Genomic DNA, 25,239 nt, shown 5'->3' on the forward strand with positions numbered 1-25,239 from the left:
CATGAAATATAAACCTGATGTAAAATCTCTGTCATCAGTGATGCAGCAGCAAAAGTCCCACTGATAATATCAAACGGAGTCATAAAGTTTTCTGTCGGACTATCAGTGTACATGTATACATTAAAAAATAAATGTATTTTTCATCATCATATACTGTGTTTTTGTCGCTCGAATGAATTTTATTATTTCTTCAAGGTTCTTCACATACGTACACCTTAAGAGATATCAAGTAGGCGTAACATGTTCTAAAAAAATTAGGGTTGGCACGGAGAAGAATTTTGAGTCAGAGATTTTGCTGGTTTTGGCACGCACTCACAAAAAGGTTGCCCACCCCTGGTCTAGGGCTTAGTCAGAAACTAGTGATGTCATAAAGGAAAGGTTAGTGTATGCGAGGGTTGAAGTAACTAATGACATTACATAAATTATCCATCCCCTTTCCTAACACTGTGCGTATTGTGCATCAGGAAACATGGAAACTCTGGGAACCCAGAGTTGTACCCGGCCTCCTACAGATACACCAGTTTAGATTTTCTGCAGTGACTCCAATTTATAACTGTGCCTGAAATACAGGCAGTTGACCTCTAAATGCTGATATTAAAATGCAAATGATCGCAGTAGCTGCGGAAAGAAGACATCTTCAGGGAGCTACAGAAACTCAACAGGGATCCTACACTTGTATGTGCAGATCGCCAAATTTTAAATTTAAATGATTCACCATTAACTGCCGGTTGGCAGCCCTCTGATGGATGTGATTTCAGCTAGCATATCTCATTCATTCACATTACAGTATTTTGAGGAACTTCCATATGGTGTGTAAATGAAGGAAGAATTCCACAGGGATATGAAGGCTGGTGGTTATGCTATTATTCAAAAGAGTAAATGGCAAAAAGCCATAGCATTTCATTCTCATTTTTAAACTCAGACCAGATTCTTAGACCAGAACTTTTCTGCATGGCTCTGTCTGTCTGTCCATCTTTATCGTCATTATTCTTTTTCATTTTAACTGTGTTTCATAGTGTTTCCTGAAGATGTGGCTTTCCCATCTTTATCTGGTGAGTTTCCTCACAGTTTAATGGTCACATTACTGTGAAGTTGCACTATGGTTTCCCAGGTAGGATTGAGTAATTCTTCTTTTCAGGGCTTCCTTATTTGGAAAACAAGGAAATTAATACCTGTTTGGAGAGTTGTGAGATTTAGAGATAATACATACAGAAGTCAAGACCCTGAAACAGGTACTAAGTAACTAGAGACTTGTGCTGCTGTGGTTGTACACCTAGTACAATTTATGGACAAGAGGTCACTAGATGAGTCTAATCTACACTAATAAAAGAGAAACATGGTAATTTACAAGAGGTCACTAGATGAGTCTAATATGTTTATAAAGTTTTGTCCCCACCTGTGAACATTTGAGAACTACTCTGCTTTTTTTACGCACGTAATGTTCCAGAGTTTTTGCTTCTGAAAATAAGGGATGCTAAAAACTTAACTTCTAATTAAAAATTACAAGCATGATAAATGAAAACCCCATCTCGTATAATAAGCACCATAATTGAAATGAAGTAGAAAATTGAGAAAATGAATTACATTGTGCCCTATAAATTTTCTGTGAAGAATTAAAGCACAAAATGCAGAGTTCACAAATTGTACACATGGAAGATTAATTATCACGTGTAATACAAGAGATTTGATTAGGGTAGAGATAGTTGTGCAAAATGTTATCCACTGGATCATTTTTATTAAAAAAGTCCTTATGAAGCTCCCTCTTCTGAGGATGCTAGTCACTGCCCCATTAGTACTGGCTTCTTTATTATAGATATTACTTTAAAATCACAATAATACTACTTGCAGCCATGACAATGGTTATTTTCTATAAACTATTTTATTCTGAAATATTTTAAAAGTAGTCATTAAAGGATAAGAGATGGGAGAAGAAGAACCCCACAGATGTTAGATGCTGGTTGCTTTACTTTCATTGCCTCATTTAATCCTCAGGGCAAACATATAAACTAAGCATTATATTCTGCCGTTGTTGAGATGAGAAAATTTGGGCTCAGAGAGTTAAAATAAAATGCCAATGACATAAAGTTAAAATGTGGTAAAGTGGAATTTTAAACTCAATTTAAGTGGCTCTATAGACTGACCTTTCTGTGCCTGTATCTACCCTTTTTATAAACATAAGGTCACTTTTGCAAATGTCATTTTCTGTCACTTGAAATTGAGAATAATCATCTCTATTAATTCTGAAAGTAGCACTTGAGGGGAAAATTTTATATATATATATATATGTATATATATAATATTTTAATTAATAGTACTGGGTACTATTTACTGAGAAATTATTATTATCCTAATTTAGTCATTATTAAAGCCCTACCATTAACCTCATTTTAAAATATGCTTATATTTTTATTGATTTTAGAGAGGAAGGGAGAGGGAGAGAGAGAAACATCAATGATGAGAATCATTGATAGGCTGCCTCCTGTACGCCCTCTACTGGGGATCGAGCAGCATCCTGGGCATGTGCCCTGACTGGGAATAGGACTGTGATTTCCTGGTTCATAGGTCTATGCTCAACCACTGAGCCACAACGGTAGGACAATCTCATTTTTTATACAAGGAAACTGAGGTATTAGGCAACTTTTCTAAGGACAAATAGATCAAAAACACATCAAATTGTAAAGCATCGCTAGTATCTGGGCGGAACACTTCTCAACACTCTGGCACTGTATTAACACAGAGAATCTTGGGGGGAATAACAGAATAAACCATTCTATGAAACATTAACTTTCTTACCTTGTAGGCTCAGTCCCAACTTAACTTCAATCACCTAAGCACCACACAACACAACCAAGGTCTTTTCTCGTGCACTGGTATTTAATACCTGTGTTAAAGTCAACATCCAATAGCAAGGAAACTAAACTAAATCTCCTTGAGACTACTCAGTGATTTTTCCTGCAAAATTCCATATTGGGTTCAATGGAGGCTCAATGTTATCAGCTGGACAACTTACTAATTATTTGAGTTCCAATTCAACTATTATTTTTTATTAAAAATCTACTTGTTTGGTTCTATCTACTGTTCCATGTATTTGTTTTGCATTTAAAGAAGGCAGCACAATATAATAAAAAAAAAGATAATTTAGAGTCTTAGATTCAAATTTTTGCTCTCTATTTGGCATTTACATGTCCTTGGCTGGGAAACCCAGTGAATCTCATTGAAGCCTTAGTTTGCTTATCTGTAAAATAACAGCTATAATCATATCTGAGGATCAAGAGAGAGCAAGTGAATGAAAGAGCAAGAGGAAACCTTGAACCATTGATAATTATAACAAATTAATACTGTTATTTTATAATCTATAGAGTTTAGAGAAGGTTATACCAGTTTTCTAAAGAAATCTGTGAGCCAGTTCATCTTCATTCTAGAGTGAAGCAATTCAGAACTGAGACATTCATGTCCTTTGAAAAAAAATTCCCACTTCTTACATCTAATTGTTGCTGTAAGTCAAGGTGGGACCTGCCCTTGGTTATATTAACTGTGGCCCCATCTGTAGATGTTTCTGTCCTGAGTCTGAAATACTTCCCTTCCCTGCATAGTCTCCAGGATTGATTCACTTTTTTTAATCACAGAGGAAAGCCACTTAGTTAAAAAATGAAATGATTCACAAAGACAGAGAGACTTGTGTACAATCTCGCATTTAAAAACATTTTCTAAAATATCAAGTTTAAAAAGAAGCAAAAAAAGACAAGAAACTACTTGAATACTCAGTTCACCTTACCATTGTGAATGTGCATTGATTTTATTATAACTTGGAATTGGATCCCTTTGATTCCTGGGATCACCAACTCAGCACAGGCTCAGAGCTACATTCGGGGTAGTGGGGGTCAGCGGGGACTACAGAGGGGTTGGGACACCTGTCACTGGGCAACTGGCCTTTTTAGTAAACATAATATACATTCCTTTATTCATGAAACAAATTTTTATTGAGCACCAATTATATGGCGGAGCTATTCTAGGCAGAGTTTTGAGCCAATATTTGTTAAGCACCTAGTGTATTTAATAATCTATAAAACTGCCTGATGGCAGCACAGAAGTCAGTCCCATGTGTGTACACATGGTTAGCTTAGCTTATTTGAGTTGTACGGCCTGAGGTTTGAGACTGCTTGGTCACTTACTAGCTGTGTAATCTTGAGCAAGTTATTTAACCTCACTAAGCATTTTTTCCTTCATTTTTTTAAAATAAAAAGGACACTAGTGGTTTCATAAGATTGATGGTAGCATACAATGAGCTAGTGCTGGGAAAGTGGGGGTAAGAATAGAGCCTAGCAAGCAAGTAACATCTTATTAATGTTAATTATGATAACGACGGTGGTAATGAGACCACTTATATCATTCCCAATTACTGAATTAAGCTGTAGTAATCTTCATTATTTGGCTGCATAGGATCCAAATCCCCTTCCTGGTTTTGATGAGCTCCTCATTGCACCTAGATTCTAGGGAAGATGAAGCAGCCTTGTCCTGCGTTCTGCATGCCTTGGTTGCCAGGTAATGGGAATGCAACCCATTGGAAGCACCTTCCCAGGAATCTGGAGAAAGTGACTTAAAGCAAAAGGATGGCCCGTATTTATTTACAAGGAAGCGAGCAGTAGGGCTCATATGCAGTTCTATTCCGGTCAAACTGCTGAAAGCTGAGCTTCTTGTTTCATGGCCTAGAGAAGTGGTCCAAGTTTTCAGACTTGGTCTCCCAGCTACAAGTAGGTCCTGGGAGGCCTCAATATTCTTCCAAATAACAGTACTTACTTATATTTATGATTTATTTTACTTAAGAGAGCCAAGATAAAATTAGTTTCCAGTGCTTACAACCAAAACCCCTAACATGAGTCAAATTGTTTTTTGGAAAAGAAACCTATTATCAACTAGACAACTACTTACTAATTATTTACATTTCAATTCAACTGTTCATTTTTATAATAATTATTGGTGTGGTTCTATCCAGTATTCCATGGGTTATACAGGTACCTTCAGTACGACAAAGGGAAATTATTTAATTTCATACTAAAATAGAACCCCGGACCAAAAGATTTCCTGAGCTGAATTCTTTGATGAAAAGGATGCAGACATCCAATTCAATTCACCCCGCTGCTTTCTCACGCATGGGATAGCAGATGCCTTGCATGCTGATTTCATGAGGGAGAGCTCTCGCCAATTGCCTGTGACTATTTGAACCAGCTAGTTCAGTTTAGAAAAAGAATCACCAGAAAAATTTTCTTCTCTCTCGTCACTGATTGAGACTTAATTAAATATTACCTTAGAGCATAAAAGGAAACCTTGCCCATGCCTGCTTTTTCACCTCCTCCAAAGAAATGGGGAAATATGGGAGGAAGGAAAAATGGCAACAGAGAAAATGGGATAAGAAACTGACACTTTCAGGCATCAAGGTGACTCCTACTAAAGAAAACTTGCCATGTGCTTCTGAGGGTGAGTTGAAACACCAATTTTATTTTCCGAACCTTCTGCATGATGTCCAGTAACAGCTAGTTATCCAGAATTTTAAATATGTCCCCATTTGAAGAAATTTACAGAATATCAAATGCAGTGTTCTAGAACCATACAACACCCTTAAATACTGTTTTAATATTTTTCTAGAATTTCCCAGATGCAACAAATGCCAATTCAAGCAGGATATGGGAAACATGTTAACCTGGAACATTCAAGGAAGCAAGAATTTACACATACTTTACCAATGCACTAACCTCCTATGTTTTTCTCTACTGTGACCTGGAGAGATTTATTTGAGCTACATTTTCAGACAATGTAATTTCTGGATGAATTTTTTTCTTAGAATCACATTCTTTTATTCGTTCTGAAGTGTTGAGATTCTTAGCTCTGTGAAATTTCTAGAGAAAAATATTGTACAGAAGCAAAATACTAATAATGATACAATTTATTGAATTTTACTAAATGCCAGAGACCATGCGCTCTGGACTGAATTACGTCCCCTCAAAATTATGTTAAAGTCTAAAGTGCAAATGTGATGATATTTGGGATGGGGGTCTTTGGGAGATGGGGCTTTTGGGGGTATTTGGGATGGGACCTATGATATCATGAGGGTGAGGCCCTCATGATGGGTTAGGGTCCTTATAAGAAGAGACACCAATGAGATTGTTCCCTTACTCTCTGCCATGTGAGGAGGCAGCTGTGTGCAAGCTAGGAAGGGGTTCTCCACAGAACCCAACCATACTGGCACTCGAGCACAGTCTATCCTCCCGAACAGTGAGAGAATACATTTCTGTTACTCAAACATCCCAATCTATAGTATTTTGTTATGGTAGCCTGAGCTGACTAAGAGACTACATTAAGTGCTTCATTGGTACTAGTCCATGTTCTTTTCATAAGATCTCTATCAGGTAAGCATTTAAGATCATCCCAAATTTACATCCGAGTTTAAGTAAAATGTTCAGTGTCACAGAGCTATTAAGTGGCAGATACAGGGTATAAATCTAGCCTGTCAAATGGCACAGCTTGCACTTAACCACTATACTATCATGTCTCCGGTGTGTATAACTTTTTATTTATTTAAAACCACCACTCATAAGTCAATATAATCAGATTTGTGACATTTACTAATATATGAGTTTATCTCATATTTCTTTGTGGTACTTTATTTGGTCGAATGGTCCCTGCTCTTCCTGAAGTTACTGTCTCAAGGACGGACACAAGGACACTTTTCATTAGCCTCGCTTTGAGTTCTTCATGCTTCCATCTAGGCTTCTAGTAATGTACTTACTGGTTAGTAATTTTGCACAGGGGTGGGGGGGGGGTCTTCATTACCACTGCATATTGTTAAAGTAGCAGTCCCACTTCTAATCATCTCTTTGTAATTCTACCTGCATAATTTAATACTTGAAATATTTTAAGTGAAACTCATCTTCTCTATCCAATTTATTCCCCTTTTCCATTTTCTTTATTTTTCTATTAACAAAGTTTTCTCAATAATCTATAATTGAAACCTTGAAGTCACCCATGACTCCTCTCATCCCTTCCACCTCAGGAGTCACCAAGTTTATGCCACTCTTCCAAGGTTATCCAACAAGAGCTGCTGTGACACCCTAAATTCTAGGGGCTTCATAAAGTAAAATACTAATCTCTCCTTCAGCCAGTAAACTCTGAAGGATACTGTCAGATTAACCTTTTTAAATGTGATTTTTTATAACATTTTCTTTCTTAAAAATCTTCAACAATTACTGGATATGGCAAAGAAAATTCCTCAATTCATGGCCTAGCATGCACCATCCTTAAGAAATCTTTGCCCACTTTCATTCCAGCCATATCTGTTACTATATATGACACTTTAACTCTGGTTGAGCAAATTTACTCTCTATCATCTGAAGAGGTCTTATATTTTCTCAATTGTATTCTTCAGTTTCTCTAGTCTTCTAAGCTTGGAATACTCTTCCTCAAACTCTCCCTCTCACAGCCCAACCAAACTGCAGGACTCAACTGAAATGCTAACTAAATCATTAAGGTGTAATCTCCCCAGACACCAGCATTTTCTACCTTCTCTAATACCTTGATCTCTTAGGCCTATTTCATTTATTATTCTAATTAACATGTGTAACCTCATATTAAAGGTTTCCCTAGATAAATTATAAGATACCCAAAGGAAGAGGTAACCATTAGAGAATCTTTGCATCCTCTTTTCAACTCTTAAACTAGCTCAGGATCTTGCTTAAGGGATATTCAAATAAAATGATAATAGGTAAAGAAGATAAATAGAAATTTAATAAATGCCCTGAATTCATGGCAACAGTTTATTTTTAAAAAAAGAAATCATGTGCCACTTAGGTCATATTTAATATCTACTCTGATTTTCATGAAGCCTTGGGCTAATCAGTAAAATATTTTGAAAGCAACAGCTCACATATTCTGGACATATTCCAAAAATTGATTGAGAGGGTTATTAAGAATCACCATGGTAACAGATGGATCCTCTAATTCTTTAGTAGTGTTTACATAGCACAAGAAATGTCCGGTAGCTGCGGCCCACAGCAACGGTAGGAAGGTAGATCAAGTCAGGGTAACTAACATTCCTTCTATCAGATCCTTCAAATTGCTAGTATTCTAATACAATAAAAGTTTATTTTTTGCTCACATGGCAGTATGGATATAGATTGTGAAGCTGTCCTATCTTCCAAGTGACTCAGGGAACCATGCTCTTTCTATCACATGACTTGTGAATTGGAATGCTGTCATTATTGTCCATAAACAAATAGGAGCCCTCTCCATAATGGACTGTACGCCAGCCCTCCTGTCCCATTTGCTCAGGCCAGTGGTCGGCAAACTCATTAGTCAACAGAGCCAAATATCAACAGTACAACGATTGAAATTTCTTTTGAGAGCCAAATTTTTTAAACTTAAACTATATAGGTAGGTACATTGTTATTAACTTAATTAGGTTACTCCTAAGCTGGTCCTTGCTAAAATGTCCTCAATCTGATTGAGGTACATTCGCTGAGGTCGACCCCTTAAAACTCTCCCATCCACATTCGTCTTATACACTTGTTTCATCTATCTCCTTTCGTTCATCCTCTCTATATGTCCACCCCCCACTTCTTCTAACGCCACTTCTTCAAAATAGACTCGCCCAGGCCGAAAACCAACTTCTGCTCATGGGCCACGAAGTTTCAATTGCACTGTACGTGTGCGCCCGCACGTGGTGTTTTGTGGAAGAGCCACACTCAAGGGGCCAAAGAGCCACATGTGGCTCGTGAGCCACGGTTTGCCGACCACTGGCTCAGGCTATTCTCTCTCCCTGGCCCCTCCTCTCCACTTATCCACAAAGCATCCAAACTCTCCCTTCCAATTACCCTTGGATACCCTGACCTGCACTGATTGCTCCTATCCGTAGACTTCCATGACTCTTTCTGGTTGAGTCACACATTCCAGCAATACTTTAAACCTCAGAGACCTTGAGGCAGTGTGAGCAGTGCATGGACTGTGGAGTCCAATGGAGTTCAAGTACTTGCAGTGCAACTTGTCCTGGAAAACTAGTGTCCTACTGCACTAAAAAGTTCCAATACTACTATCCAATAGAATTAGGGAATAAATGATAAAACTGTACTTGAATTTCTCTTCCACAATGCCTGACAGGTAGAAGCGCTCAATACATGGAGATAATTAAAAATACCTACTGCTTTCACTGCTATTGCCTGGATCCAAGCCATCACCTCTCATCTTCTTACTGCAATAGCCTTCTAATTATTTCCCCGCTTTCTTTTTTTTTTTTTTGGCCCACACTTACCATTTATTCTTAATATGACAGCCAAGTGCTCTTTTTAAAAAGCCAGTTCAAGTCCTGCCTTTGCCCAAATCCTCTAATGGATTCATGTTTCACTTCCGTGAAATCCAAGGCCAGTGTAATGCCAACAAGAATCTACACTATCTCACCCTCTGCGACCTCTTTGCCAACATCTCCTAGTGGTTTCCTCCAACTTCCTCTGCTCCAGCCACACTGGCCTTCCAACTGTTTCCTCAAATATGACAGCTCAGGCCCCTCTCTGGATTTTGTACCTGTGATTTCCTATTCCCTGAATCATCTTCCCCAGTCCCCCTGGGTACCCTCATCTCCTCCTGGGGTTTATACAGGGTCCTTTTCTCTGTAAGATCATGCCTGACCACCCTATTTAAATTGCATCCTCCCTAACATTCTAAATCCTGCTTCCCTGCTTTAGTTGTTTAGCATTTATCACCATCTAATATAATATATAATTTATCTATTTTGTCTTATTCTATCTCCCCCTAGCAACAATGTAAGTTCCATGAAGGCAGGTATTTTTGTCTGTTTTATTTACTTCTATAGCTCTGACACCAAATTAAAAGAAAATTATGAGTGACACATAGTAGGCATCCAGTGAATATTTACTGAAGACATAAATAACTTATCTAGGTTTTTAAAAATATGTATATTTGTATTGATTGCAGACAGAGGAAGCGAGAGGGAGGGAGAGATAGAATCATCCATGATGAGAGAGAATCATTGATCGGCTGCTTCCTGCATGTCCCCTACTGAGGATTAAGCCAGCAACCTGGGCATGTGCCCTGATCAGGAATTGAACTGTGACCTCCTGGTTCATAGGTCAAAGCTTGAATATTTTATTCTTTTATGTTGATATCCTGAAGTTAAGTAAAGGATCATGCTCTTCCCCTAGATTCCACCTAACATTAGCCAAGGTTGTAAGAGTTTAACAATAATTCAGTCAAGCTATTTCACAACTTTGACAGAAGGCTCTCTTCACACCTCAATTCCACATGACAGTTGTGGGGGACAGTAGCTTCTTTATTTAGTAGCCATCTGGCCTTTGTGTCAGTTCTCTACAATTTTTAAAGGTTATGACACTGACAATTACGGAAATGTTAAAACACCAGACCAACCATGAGGACTATGGCAATAAGGATCCCACACAGTTGCCATGGTGATGTGGGTAAATCCATATACAGCATGCAATGCTCAGCCATAAAATTAAAATCATAATTACCTCTATATATTGGGTCAGGGAATGGCACCTGTTATAAGCAGGCATACTAGACATAAATACCCACATTCATAAGAAGACTAAGGTCAAGAGAAGCAGAGGAAACATACATTTTTTTAAATGTTATATTCTAACTAGAGGCTCGATGCATGAATTGCCTAGCCTGCAGCCTCTCACAATCTGGGACCCCACCCTGTCCAGGGAAGGACAGCGGGAGGGCTCCAGGGCATGTCTGGCCCATCTCCCCCAGTCCCGATTGGCTGGACCCCAACAGAAAGCTAATCTACCAGTCGGAGCATCTGCACCCTGGTGGTCAGTGCATGTCATAGTGACTGGTCGAATGGTCAAATGGCCAGATTCTTAGCATATTAGGTTTTTATATATATAGATAATATACCATTGATAACCATTCCTATCCCAGAGATAACTGAAAAAATATTTACTAATACAACATGCTGCATCTATTTTTCATAATAACAAAAGCAAATATTTTCCAAAGCACAATCTATTGTGATAACATTGTTAAGTACAAAGTTTTAATACTTTAGAAATTTTTTTAGAATCGTTACATAGACCATCTTTTTGAACATCTTTTTATTGACTCTAAAATATAGGTATTATCTAAATTCTATAACTAAAGAAGGCAAGACCAGGTAACAGAGTGAGTGAATGAGTGGTGGAGCTGAACTTCACAGGTCTGCCCTCTGAAGCTCTCCTACCCACTCCCCAGCATAGCCTACTGAGCCATCTGGGAGGCTAGGAGGTCATGCTGCACTGTGCAGCTCAGAGGGATGAGCTTAAGGATTAAAAGCAAGAGGAAAAAAATCCTTCTATAAAATAAATTTCTACTTGGTTATGAGCATCAAAATCACCAGAGATATAAGAGAAAATGGATTTCATTATTTGGTTATTTGCTGGGATTCTCTGAAGCCTGAGAATAAGCCTGGCAAATATATATATGGTACCTAAACACTTCTTAAGAACTTTATTAAATACAATTGAAATATGATAAATTTCACATACTGAAAATGAGCAACTTAAATGTTTATATATGCATATTGTTGTGAAACAATTACAATAATCAAGATAAAGAATGTATCTGTTTCATCACCTCCACATGTTTTCTCATGGAGCTTTTTAATCCCTTCCATCCCCAGGCAACCACTGATCTGCTTTCTGTCACTGTAGATTACTTTGCATTTTCTAAAGTTTATAGAAATTGAATTATGCAGTACGTACTCTTTCTTTTACTGATTTCTTTCACTCAGCACATTATTTTGAGATTGGCTACATTGGTAGGTGTATCAATAGTTTGTTGCTTTCTGTTGAACTATAGCATATTTTCTAATGCCATTTGTTAAAAAGCATATATTTTCTCATTGCTTTCTGTTGATGAGTAATAGTCCATTGGAACTATAGCAAATTTTCTAATGCCATTTGTTAAAAAGCATATATTTTCTCCACTGAATTGCTTGTACACCTTTGTGAAAACCAGTTTTCCATATACATGTGGGCCTGTTCCTGAATTTCCTGTCTTGTTTTATTGATCTGTTTATTTATCTTTATGCTGATACTGCGCTGTTTTGATTACTCTATTTTTAGACTGATTCTTGAAAATCAGTAGTGCTCATCCACAAGTTTGTTCTTTTTCAGTTATTTTGAGTATCCTAAGTCATTTGCATTTCCATTAAAATTTTAAAAATCCATTTGTCAATTTCTATTTTAAAAGAATGCTAAAATTTTGATATGCCCGCAACAGGTACATGCCCTTGACCGGAATCGAACCTGGGACCCCTGAGTCCGCAGGCCAACGCTCTATCCACTGAGCCAAACCGGTTCGGCTGATTACTCTATTTTTAGACTGATTCTTGAAAATCATATACCAGTAGTGCTCATCCACAAGTTTGTTCTTTTTCAGTTATTTTGAGTATCCTAAGTCATTTGCATTTCCATTAAAATTTTAAAAATCCATTTGTCAATTTCTATTTTAAAAGAATGCTAAAATTTTGATAGTCATTCTTCCAATCTATAAGTCAACTTTGGGAGAATTGACATGCTTACATTATTGAGTATTCTGATATATGCACATATTGTATCTCTTCATTTATTTAAAACTTCTTCAACTTTATGAGCAATGTTTTGTCATTTTAAGCATAAAGATTTGCAGATTTGCTATCTATTGCCGGATTTACCACTGATTATTTCATATTTTTAATATTTTAAATGGTAGTATTTTTATTTCACTTTCTAATTGTTTACTACTATTATATAGAAATACATTTATTTTTTTGGTTAATCCTCACTGGAGGATATGTTTTCCATTGATTTTAGAGAGCGTGGAAAGGAGGGGGAGTGAGGAAAAGAGGAGAAAAAGAGAGAAACATTATGTGACAAAGCCACATCAATTGGTTGCTTCCCCAAAGTGCCCCAACCGGGGCAGGGAACCTGCAACCTAGGTACCTGCCCTTGACCAGAATCAAATCATGACCCTCTAATCATGGGCTAATGCTCTAACCACTTATCCACACCAGCCAGGGCTAGAAATACATTTTTAAATATTAATCTGGTATATGACAAATTTAATAAACTCACTAGAACTTTTTATAGGTAACATTAGGTTTTCTAAATAGGCAATCATGCAATTTGTTAATAAAGACAATTTTATCATGTCAAATCTCAGTGCCTTTTACTTCTTTAGTAGATGTAGTATATTTTACTGACTAAAACCTCTGGTAGTAAGAGGAAATTTTCTTCCCTGATCATAGAGGGACATCTTATTAGGTTGAGGATATTTAGTCTATTCCTAATTTGCTGAGAATTTTTATGATAAATTAATATTAGGTTTTGACATATTTAATGACATCATGAGTTTTTAATACCATAATTACACTGATCAATTATTGAATTATTAAATCAACCTTACATTGGGATAAATACTACTTAATCATGATATTATTACTTTTTAAATATTGTTGGATATGATTTGCCAAAATTGTGTTTAGAATGTTACACCAATGTCTATGAGGTATATTGGACTGCAGTTTTCTTTTCTCATGATATCTTGGTCTGGTTTTAGTATCAAGATAATGCTGGCCTCATTGATTGAATTGGGAAATATCCTTGCCTCTAGTTTTCTAGTAGAGTTTATATAAAGTGTTTATCAGTTCTTCCTTTATTTTTGGTAGCAATTCACCAGTGAGAAGTGAAACCCTCTGCTCTGGAGTTTTCTTTGCGGGAAAGTGTTTACAAATTTAATTTCTTTAACAGATATAGGATTATTCAGGTTGTTCACTCACCAGTAAACTTTGGTAGTTTGCATATTTCAAGGAATTTCTCCATTTCATTTAAGTTGACTAATTTATTTGATAAAGTTATTTTTAAAAACTTGATTTTCTTTTTCACATCTGTAGATACTGTACTGATGGGAACTGATTTAGACTCATTCCTGATATTGGTAATTTGTATTTTCTCTCTTTTCCAGATCAATCTGTTTTTGTTTGCTTGTTTTTGTTAATCCTGACCAAAGGATATTTCCTCATTGATTTTTAGAGAGAGTGGAAGGGAGGGTGAGAGACACAGAGAGAAACATTGTTGTTAGAAAGACACCTTGATTGGTTGCCTCCTGCACACGCCCAAGTGGGGCAGGGGATCGAGCCTGCAACTGAGGCAAGTGCCCTTGACCAGAATGGAACCTGTGACCCTTCAGTCTGCAGGCCAACGCTCTATCCACAGAACCCAACTGATCAATCTGTTTTTCAATTTTCTTGATTTTTTAAAAGAACCAGGGTTTAGTTTCATTGATTTGCTCTATTGTGTTCCTGTTGTATATATCGTTGATTTTCATTCTGATCTATTATTTTTTCCATTTACTTACTTCAGGGTTTAATTTTCTCCTATTATCCAAACTCCTGAAGGTGGGTCTTTCAACATTGATTTGAAATTTTTTTTCCTTCATACTATAGCCAATTAATGCTATAAAATTCCCCTAAGTGTTGTTTTAAGTGTTTGAACTGTAAGTTTTGCCAGTCTGACTGCTGGGGACAGACACTGTTCCTTGTCCCTTATGGGGTCCAGGAGCACTGTTCCCTCTAATCTTTCAGGATGGTTCTTTTCCAGGCTTCAAATGCAAATAGATATTAAGACTTAGCTGAATACTCTAGAACAGTGGTCGGCAAACTGCGGCTCGCGAGCCACACGCGGCTCTTTGGCCCCTTGAGTGTGGCTCTTCCACAAAATACTGACTTCTGCGCATGGGCCACGAAGTTTCAATCTCACTGTACGTGTGCACCCGAACGTGGTATTTTGTGGAAGAGCCACACTTAAGGGGTCAAAGAGCCACATGTGGCTCGCAAGCTGCAGTTTGCTGACCACTAGAGCAATGATTTTCAACCTTCTTCATCTCATAGCATATATAAACTAATTACTAAAATTCTGTGGCACACCAAAATTATATTTTTTTTGCCAATTTGACAAAATTAGTTATAATTTTTATTGATTTTCAAAAAATAATAATATGAACTACCTACCCTTTTTGCTTTTTAAAAAAAATCAGGTGCCTATACTTGTATAGAAGCATTTCTGGCATCAAGAATTAACCAATCAAATGCAACCTTATTATGCTACATGAGCAATAAGATGCAACTATATTATACAACCTATATATTTATGGTTCAAGACAGGGCATTCACACTTCAAAGGGCTATTGTTGTGTTGGCTGTTGTCATTTTTTATTTGACAACCTAAGGGAAAAGAGGTCAGTGCCCCTGACTAAACAGTCAGGTATTGAAGGTTTAAACTTCTTGTGGCACACCAGTTGAAAATCACAAGAGGGAACCTCTGCAGCTCTCCAGAGTCCTCTTTTCACACAGCTCTCATCTCTTTGTCCTGGGCTCTGAAAACTCCAGCTTCCTTGTTCCCTCTGAACTCACAATACCATCTTCTTAACTCAGAGGGTTCACCTCATTTATTTGTCTCTTAAGAATAACTGTCACCCTAGCCAGTTTGGCTCAGTGGATAGAGTGTCAGCCTTTGGACTGAAGGGTCCCGGGTTTGATTCTGGTTAAGGGCACATGCCCAGGTTGTGGGCTTGATCCCCAGTTGGGGAGCATGCAAGAGGCAGCCGATCAATGATCTTCTCTCATCATTGATGTTTCTTTCTCTCTCTCCCTCTCCCTTCCTCTCTGAAGTCAATAAAAATATATTTTAAAAAAAAATAACTGTCATTCACTGCTTGATGTCTGAAGTCTTGAAAACTGTGTTTTATATATGTTGTCCTGTGTTGTTATTTCAAGCAGGAGAGTAAATCCAGCCTCTACTACTTCATCTATGTTGGAGGCAGGTATTTTCCTATCTGATATTTTTTAAAAATATGTTTTTACTGATTTTAGAGAGGAGGAAAAGGGAGAGAGAAACATCAATGCAAAAACAGAACACTGAGTGGATGCTTCCTGCACACCCCCTGCAGGGATTGAGCCCCAAATCGGGCATGTGCCCTGAGGGGAATAGAATTAGTGACCTCTTGGTGCATAGGTTGGTGCTCAAACACTGAGCCACACTGGCCGGGCTCCCATCTGATCTTTAATTGTATTCCTATTCATCATCACACTGAAGCCTCACTACAGTTTTGAAAGTTGGGTATTATTTTTAATAATCATCCCCCCCTTACACACACAGGAAAATGGAGGCTCTGAGAGACCTAGTGGTGGCTATAGGCTGAGTTTTTAATATAGATCTTCTGGGTCAAAAGCCAATGCTTTTTACAGTGCACCTTTATGCCTCAAGTGACTGATTCAGCAAGCTTGTCAGGTCTCCCTTTAGTTTCTTTTAAATATCTTAATACTTGTGCCCCAAGCACATTGAAAGGAAACTAATTAATTGGAAGGTGGCCAGTGGGGTGGGACTGGGCGAGACGGGCTGGACATGCCCTGAAGCCAACCTCCTGTGGTTCCTCCCTGGCCGGCCACACCTGGGGCATGCCGTGCCACAACGGGCATCTGTAGAGTGAGTGGGGTCCCTTTGGCAGGTGGGGTCCCTCAGACTGGCCTGTGGGGATCGGGCCAAAACCAGCTCTCCGACATCCCTGAGGGGTCCCGGATTGCGAGAGGGTGGTTCTCAGATGAAGCACCCTAGAATCGGGCTCTCTCCTCTCTGGTTCCGGGGTGCGTCACCTGACCCCTGCCCGCTGCCAAATCACCACAGCTCGGCAGCTCCTGTGTCGAGTGTCTGCCCCCTGGTGGTCAGTGCGCGTCACAGCTACTAGTTAGAGTATCTGCCCCCTGGTGGTCATTGCGCATTATAACTACCAGTTGGATGGTAGGATGGTCGCTGAGCCTTTTATATATATAGATATTCTGGGCTTCAATTCTAGTGTCTTAAGAGTTTGGGAACCTTCACAGTTTCTAATGTAAGGACTTGCTTCTGCGGATCTTATTGAGTACTTTCTGTTGGTGAATATTCATCATGAAAAATTACATACACTACCACTTACTTGGATGAATAATTACTTTCGTTTCTTAAACTCTGGAATTAAAAGAAGAAATGTGACAGATTATGTTTCTTAAAAATTTGATATGTTTGTGTGTGTGTGTGTGTGTGTGTGTGTGTGTATGTGTGTAGGGAGTTGATCTGCATCTATGTTACATTTCCTTAAAGCACACTCTGAGATGGAAAAAAAATTTTCCCCCGGCAATGAAAAGTACCAAATTGTAAAAAAATACAAGAATTGTATTAAGCCCAAACTGTCACATCAAATTCTAATTTAACTTAATTCGTTGGCTGATATAAAGACAGAAATGGGCTTTTGCTCAGCAGATTTTACCACATGCACTAGGATAATGAGATCAATTATTTTCTTTAGTATATGGTTATTAATATTGTCCTAGTGTAGCCTTTCCTGAAGTATGGTGTTAGTCAGTGTTACATAAGAAGAATGAGTTCATAGTAAAAGAGAAAAAAATGCTGGGCTAAAGAAGGGTATTTAAAATTTTTTATAGCAGGATTTGTCCTTTTCCAACATGTTGATATACATTATGGATCTCCAAAGAATGGATACAGAATGTGATCATCTCAATATATGTTATCATGGAATCCTTTTTTTCACACTGAATTAATTTTATTTCCAAATGCAACCTCAGAAATGTTAATATTGTATGAGGATGAGGAACCTTTAATCTAGAGATTAGCTGTGGCACTTACTCTATTTTACTTTGTGGTACTTTTCTTACCCAGATAATTATTTCCTCTCAGTGCACTATTTCAGCTTTTTTTTTTTTGGTCACGTTTTCAGACTTAGAGATGGTGAAGCGTTCTGAATAATGGTTAAACCACTAATATGCATTTCAAATGCAAACAAGATGAAAGAAAAATATTCTGATGCATAAGAAAGTATCCTTTAACTAACCCACCTCCAGTCCTCCTGAGACACATTCATGAGAGAAGATGTGGACACCTTTAGCTGGAAACTTGCTGTAACAGAAAGGGAAGAAAAACACCTCCAAGTATAGATGCCTATGCGAGTGGGTACTTGTTGGCATAAAAATAAAGGAAGTGGAGGATCTGGGTTCAATATCTGGATTGGAATGTGGCTAAAAGACAAAAGGCACAGGAAGGAAAGGTTAGGGAAATGAGTTTCTCTGAGAGCATGGAAACTGGAGTTATTAGAAAGCATGAAAATGTAAGCTCAGTGGAATTGACAAATACCTTGAGGTAGGCCTTCCACTGAGAAAGACTTAGCATGTGCAAAAGGGCAGGGAGAAGTGGCGAGATCGCTCTAAGATGCAAGAGCACAGTCTGTGAAGTGGCTGTGGCACAGATTTTCACGAGTTTAAGGATTAGAAGATGTAAATGCAAATGCCGAATGTCAAAAGTTTTGACTGGAGCCAAAGAGTTGAGATTCCTTTATGCAGACATTGGAGAAACAAGGAAGATCTTTAAGAATGAAGATAACATGATGAGATTCATTCTTTAGATCAGGGGTGGGGAACGTCTGGCCCATGGGCCATATAAGGCCCATGAAATCTTTTGGTCTGGCCCTACTATTGTTAGATTTAAATTATAAATTAAATAATAATAAATGAAAAGTATTAAGGATATAATTTAATTTTTCTAATTGTTCATTTAAATTATCTGGTAGTAAAAGCTACAGAGAATTTAATTAATACTGTTTTCTAATAACTATGTGACGGTCTATAGCAGGCTATAGACACACAGGAAAAATGCCATGGGAAGGCATTTAGCAGGCTAATTTTAAGTGGAACATTTTGTATGGCCCGTGAATGATGTTACAAATATTCAAATAGCCCTTGGCAGAAAAATGGTTCCTCACCCCTGCTTTAGATGAGCACCTTTGGGACAATTTTCAGCATAAAATGGAGGAGAAAGAAGCTGATATCAAAAGGAAAATTCAATAGGGAGATTACTCTGATACCAGACGGGAGAGATAATGAAGAACCAAATGTCAGCAGTAGTATAAATTCTTGAATTCAGGCCGTAAGAAAGAGGAAACAGATGTGGACGTTTTTCCAACAGTGAAATTCACAGCATTTGGTGCCCAGTTTAATGAAAGGATGAGAGAAGGGGAATATATGAAAATCACTTACTCCTACATCTCAGGAGACCGGGTAGAGACAGGGTGGATGAGTGACTCTTTTACTTAAACTGGAGTTTCAAGAAGGAGGACAGTGAAGTTGGAGGCTGTGGTTACAGAAGTCATGATGAGGTTAGTTTTACATACAAAAGTTTGAGGTGCACCCTAACTGGTTTGGCTCAGCAGATAGAGCGTCGGCCTGCGGACTCAAGGGTCCCAGGTTCGATTCCGGTCAAGGGCATGTACCTTGGTTGGGGGCACATCTCCAGTAGGGGGCTTGCAAGAGGCAGCTGATTGATGTTTCTCTCTCATCGATGTTTCTAACTCTCTATTCCTCTCCCTTTCTCTCTGTAAAAAATCAATAAAATATATTTTTAAAAAAAGTTTGAGGTGCCTTCAGGATATCCAGGTGAGGATGTTTGTGTGCTAATGTCATAAATGACACCTCTGGAAGTTAGTGGAAGTGAGAGGAGAATTTATAGAAAGGAGAAAGTGACTGAATGTCAGTGGGTGACAGAGTATAACTCTAAAGCAGTGGTTCTCAACCTTCTGGCCCTTTAAATACAGTTCCTCATGTTGTGACCCAACCATAAAATTATTTTCGTTGCTACTTCATAACTGTAATGTTGCTACTGTTATAAAATCGTAATGTAAATATCTGATATGCAGGATGGTCTTAGGCGACCCCTGTGAAAGGGTCGTTCGACCGCCAAAGGGGTTGCGACCCACAGGTTGAGAACAGCTGCTCTAAAGGAAATGGGTCCTTAAATTGATTCAAAAATAGACTATCATGCAGTAATTAGAAAACAGTATTAATTAAATCCTCTGTAGCTTTTATTACTAGGTAATTTAAATAAACAATTAGAAAAATTAAATTATAGTCTTAATGCTTTTCATTTATTATTATTAATTTAACTTACAATTTAAGTCTAATATAATTGTGCAATTTAAATAAGACTTACTGAAATCAGGCTCACTGTTAATGATATGAAAACCTGGAGTTAACAATACAGCATAGTTGAAACATAAAAGGGCTATAGTAATATTTTGATTTAAGTTTCTAAATGCTTACAAAAATAACAAAAGTATAAACATTTTAGACATTATAAATGGTAGGCTTTATTTATACATCAAGATTGGGATTGCAGGGGAGTAACAATTAAGAATAAAGAGTAGCCTGGCCCTGGTGGCTCAGTGATTGAGCATTGACCTATGAACCAGGAGGTCACAGATCTATTCCTGGTCAGGGCATGTGCCTGGATTGCAGGCTTGATCTCCAATAGAGTGCGTGCAGGAGGTAGCCCATCAATAATTCTCTCTCATCGCTAATGTTTCTGTCTCTCTCTCTTCCCTTACTCTCTGAAATCAATAGAAATGTATATATTTTTTAAAAGAATAAAGAGTAAAGGAGGAACTTCTGGTGTTAAGCAAAATGGAAAAGAAAGCAAATAAAAATTCTTTCATTGCATTGCTTTAACAGGCCAAAGTAATGCAAAAAAAAAAAAAAAAGTAAAGGCAGTGACAATGTATGGAAGCAACAAAGAAAATGAACTAGCAGAGAATAGACCTACAGAAGTGGGCAGGTGGCACCGGCTGCTTTATTATCTGAGGTATCTGCAGATTCTGGACCCAGGTGATGATCCAGCTTGGTCTAAATAAAGAGACGTATTTCCTAGGGCTGCCTAACAAAGTACCACAAACTACACGGCTTAAAACAACAAATTTAGCCCCACTGGCGTGGCTCAGTGGTTGAGCACTGATCTATGAATCAGGAGGTCCTGGTTTGATTCCCGGTCAGGGCACATGCCCAGGTTGTGGGCTCGATCCCCTGTGTGGGGCATGCAGGATGCAGTCAAGCAATGATTTTCTCTCAGCATTTATGTTCCTCTCTCTCTCTCCCTCTCCCTTCCTCTCTGAAATCAATACAAATATATTAAAATAAATAAAAAACAAATTTATTCTCTCACAATTCTGGATTTTAGAGGTCCAAAATCAAGGGGCCAGCAGGGCCACGCTTTCTCAGAGACCGTGGGTAGAGCCCTTCCCTGCCTCTTTCTAGCTTCTGGTGGCAGCTGTGAGTCCTTGGCAGCCCTTGTCTTTCGGCAGCATCATTCCAGTTTCTGCCTGTGGCCCCCACCCCCGCCATGGCATTCTCCCTGTGCATCTCTGTTTCTCTTTTTACAAAGACATCAGGCACATTGGATTAAGAGTTCATCTTATTCCAGTATGTCCTCCTCTTGCCTAATTACATCTGCACTGATGCTATTTCTAAATAGTCGCCTTCTGAGGTTCTGGGAAAGGACATGAATTGTTGCTGGGATGGGTGGGGGGATGCATAATTCCACCTGGCATAGGGCACTGCTGGAAAAAGAGAAACCAGAAAAAGTTTTGGAATTTGAAATGATCTGGTATGTCAGTTTCTAAACCCCAGGAGCCCTAAGTGCATGACAGCCATTTCCCCTCCTGATCCAGTTGCAGATTCTGCAGGTGGCATGAGAGGCTCAAGATTCTGAAGAGAAAGACTAAAGTCTCCCATTGTTTTGTATTATTTGGGGAAAAAAGCTCCACTTGAAGAATGGAAACTGCTCAAACTTCAGTTAGTTTTTCCCCCCATGAAATATGCCAAACTTAGAAACATTATGGTGCAGGAGGCTGGAGAGCAAAGCTCAAAAATAGTGAGAATCTGTGAGTCAGTCATCCAGAGCAGGGAATATAATAGCTAGACTCTCAATTAAAATTCCGTGCTAATTGTTCCTTAAAGACATTTTAATGAGCGGTTGATTGCTGCTATTTTATGCTACAACCTACACCATCTCAATTTCTTTGAATCTGGAAAAGGCAAGCTATCGCTGGGGGAAAAATAACGTAAAATTTAATCTTTATGGTGATTTTCAACTCATTGTCTAGCATAAAAGAAAATATACTGTACACGTGTCAGGAAACATAGAATAATGGGACCAATAACTAAGAGAAATCGGTCCACAGAAATAGACTACCAAAGACCCAGAAGGACCATAACTATGATCAATATGTTTAAGGAAACAAAGTAAAGGCACGTGTCAGGAAACAGAGAATGGGACCAATAACTAAGAGAAAGCGGTCAACAGAAATAGACTACCAAAGATCCAGAAGGACCATAAAATAACTATGATCAATATGTTTAAGGAAACAAAGTAAAGGACTGAAAAAAAAGGTGAGAAGGAAAACTTTAACATAAAACTGGAAACTATTAACAAGAATTAAATTGGCATTCTGGGTTTGTTAAACACCGTATCAGAAATGAAGTACCTCTTATTTTGGTTAACAGCAGACTGGACATAGGAGAAGACATGATTAGTGAAATCAAAAAGAGAATAACAGAAAAGAATGAAACAGGACACAGAGAAAAGATATGAAGGGACAGATAAAAAGTCACATGTGTGACACGGTCAAATAGTCTCACATTGGTATAACTGGGTACCAGAAGGAGCAAACAGAAATATGATAGAATGAATGTTTTAGGAAATAATTTCTGGGATTTTTCAAAACTGGTAAGAATCTGTAATCTACAAGTTTAGAAATGTTTGGTAACCCTAAGAAAGAAATATTTAAGGGAATCCATTCCTACTCTCCTCATAGTTAACTAAAGGTTAACATTAAAAGCTAAGAAAAAAGACAAATTACTACCAGGGAAATATTAAGAGTCGTGGCTAATTTCTCAATGAAATCATGGAATCCAGGAAACAGAATGCTGTTTTTAAAGGGAAAAAAAAACGATGAAAAAAATAAAATTAAATAAAAGAAAACCTGCCTTCTTTATTATTATTTTTTTTAAAAATTACATTATTTTTTTATTTTTTTATCTTACCTTTTGAAACAGCATGGATGGACCTGGAGATCGATGCAAAAAATAAAATTAAATAAAAGGAAACCTGCCTTCTTTATTATTATTATTTAAATCACATTATTTATTTATTTATTTATCTTACCTTTTGGAACAGCATGATGGACCTGGAGATTATTATGCTAAGTGAAATAAGCCAGTCAGAGGCAGACAAATACCATAAGATCTCACTTATATTTGGAATCTAATGAACAAAATAAACTGATATACAAAATAGAACCAGAGGCAGGGATCCATATAACAGACTGACAGCTGTCAGAGCGGAGGAGAGGGGGATTGGATAAAAGCAGGTGAAGGGATTAGCCAAAAAACATAAATGCATAACCCATAGACACTGACAACAGTGTGGTGATGACCAGCGGGAAGTAGGGGTGGGGCTGGGGCTGAGTGGAGGTGGGCAAAGGGGGGAAAAATGGGGACATCTGTTGTAGTGTCAACAATTAAAAAAGAAAAGAAAAGAAAACCTGCCAATATAGAATGCTATACTCAGTAAGTAGATCCTTCAAAACTAAATGTGCAATAAAGATACTCTCAGGAAAAAAAACCCACACTGATGGAATTTGTTGCCAGCACTTTATAAAAAATACTAAAGGGAATCTTTCAATATTGAAGATACTGAACATAATGAAGGGCCCTGGACACTGTTGACTATTTCTAGCAAATATCCTAACAAAGCTCTGTAGTCCTATATATAAAACATGTGAATTATTTAGCAATAGCAAAAAAAGTGTAAGGGGGCGTAAACTAACTGAGATATATGTAAGATTGCTGAATGAAAACATGAACCAACAGAAAGTAATTTGTATTAATTAAGGGTTCATTTAGTGATTTCTATGGAAAACCCCAAATGAATTATACGAAGAGGTGAGACAAAATTGTCGAGACCGGTGGTAGGATGGAACAATAAATCTGCTTACTGTTGCAGGTCTTGTTGTATTTGCTGTTCTCCTGTGCAAACCCTTCCAGCCGGCACTGAAAGCGATGCTGCCAAAACTCTTGAAACCAAGGGTTTCGGAGGTTTGTTTCTGGCCGTAGCTGCAGGTAATAATCATCAAACCACTTGACATCGGGAGATTGGAGCTTGATTGTGATTCCACCGACAGCTTCTCGCTGATATCCGTCAGTCACATCATACCTGTCAGCCCAGCCATCACTGTGGGGAAACAGACAACCCCTGGCTTAGAACAGGCATCTCCTCAGCAAAGGGCTCCGCTGGCTTTCCTTTGGAAAAGCTGTCGTTAAATGGCTATTTCAGGCCACATCGTGGTCCTGCATTACACCTACATGATTTTGAGGTAGCGGTCTGTTAGAATTAAAAATGCAAAGCACAATGGAAACCTTGGGGCTAAAAGTGCTGAAAGGCACAAACCCCACTTGCCTTGAACTGTAGAGAATAACTTAATGGTTTGGCAGAATTTCACTGGTTGCAAAATATAATGTATGCCTGGAAGCTGCATATCACCATTCACACTATTTACTGAACATTTTATAGCTAAGTCAAGTTCACTTTAAATACATTTTTTCTTAATAGTAATTATTATAATGATCGTAAAATAAGAATAAAATATTTCTAAAACATGCTTATTATTAACTTAACCATCCTATGACATGATCCTCTCTCTCTTTTTTCCTCCCTCCCTCCCTCCCTCCCTTCTTTCTTTCTCTCTCTCTCTCTCTCTCTCTTCCTTCCTTCCTTCCTTCCTTCCTTCCTTCCTTCCTTCCTTCCTTCCTTCCTTCCTTCCTTCCTTCCTTCCTTCCTTCCTTCCTTCCTTCCTTCCTTCCTTCCTTCCTTCCTTCCTTCCTTCCTTCCTTCCTTCCTTCCTTCCTTCCTTCCTTCCTTCCTTCCTTCCTTCCTTCCTTCCTTCCTTCCTTCCTTCCTTCCTTCCTTCCTTCCTTCCTTCCTTCCTTCCTTCCTTCCTTCCTTCCTTCCTTCCTTCCTTCCTTCCTTCCTTCCTTCCTTCCTTCCTTCCTTCCTTCCTTCCTTCCTTCCTTCCTTCCTTCCTTCCTTCCTTCCTTCCTTCCTTCCTTCCTTCCTTCCTTCCTTCCTTCCTTCCTTCCTTCCTTCCTTCCTTCCTTCCTTCCTTCCTTCCTTCCTTCCTTCCTTCCTTCCTTCCTTCCTTCCTTCCTTCCTTCCTTCCTTCCTTCCTTCCTTCCTTCCTTCCTTCCTTCCTTCCTTCCTTCCTTCCTTCCTTCCTTCCTTCCTTCCTTCCTTCCTTCCTTCCTTCCTTCCTTCCTTCCTTCCT

At 38.3% G+C, this 25,239-nt stretch overlaps 1 protein-coding gene across 1 annotated transcript in view; it reads right to left on the reverse strand.

Annotated features, from left to right (window-relative positions):
- The window catches only part of GRM5 (glutamate receptor, metabotropic 5), a gene marked incomplete at its 5' end in the record, with an annotated part of 130,624 nt that extends 106,475 nt beyond the window's left edge, over positions 1-24,149 (reverse strand). The window contains one exon of the mRNA XM_005875643.2: positions 23,914-24,149. Coding sequence (XP_005875705.1) covers positions 23,914-24,149 — 236 coding nt within the window. The remainder of the gene's footprint in view (positions 1-23,913) is intronic.
- Between the last annotated feature and the right edge of the window lie 1,090 nt (positions 24,150-25,239).

Source organism: Myotis brandtii, unplaced genomic scaffold, assembly GCF_000412655.1.
Source record: "Myotis brandtii unplaced genomic scaffold, ASM41265v1 scaffold468, whole genome shotgun sequence".
Classification (NCBI taxonomy): Eukaryota; Metazoa; Chordata; class Mammalia; order Chiroptera; family Vespertilionidae; genus Myotis; species Myotis brandtii.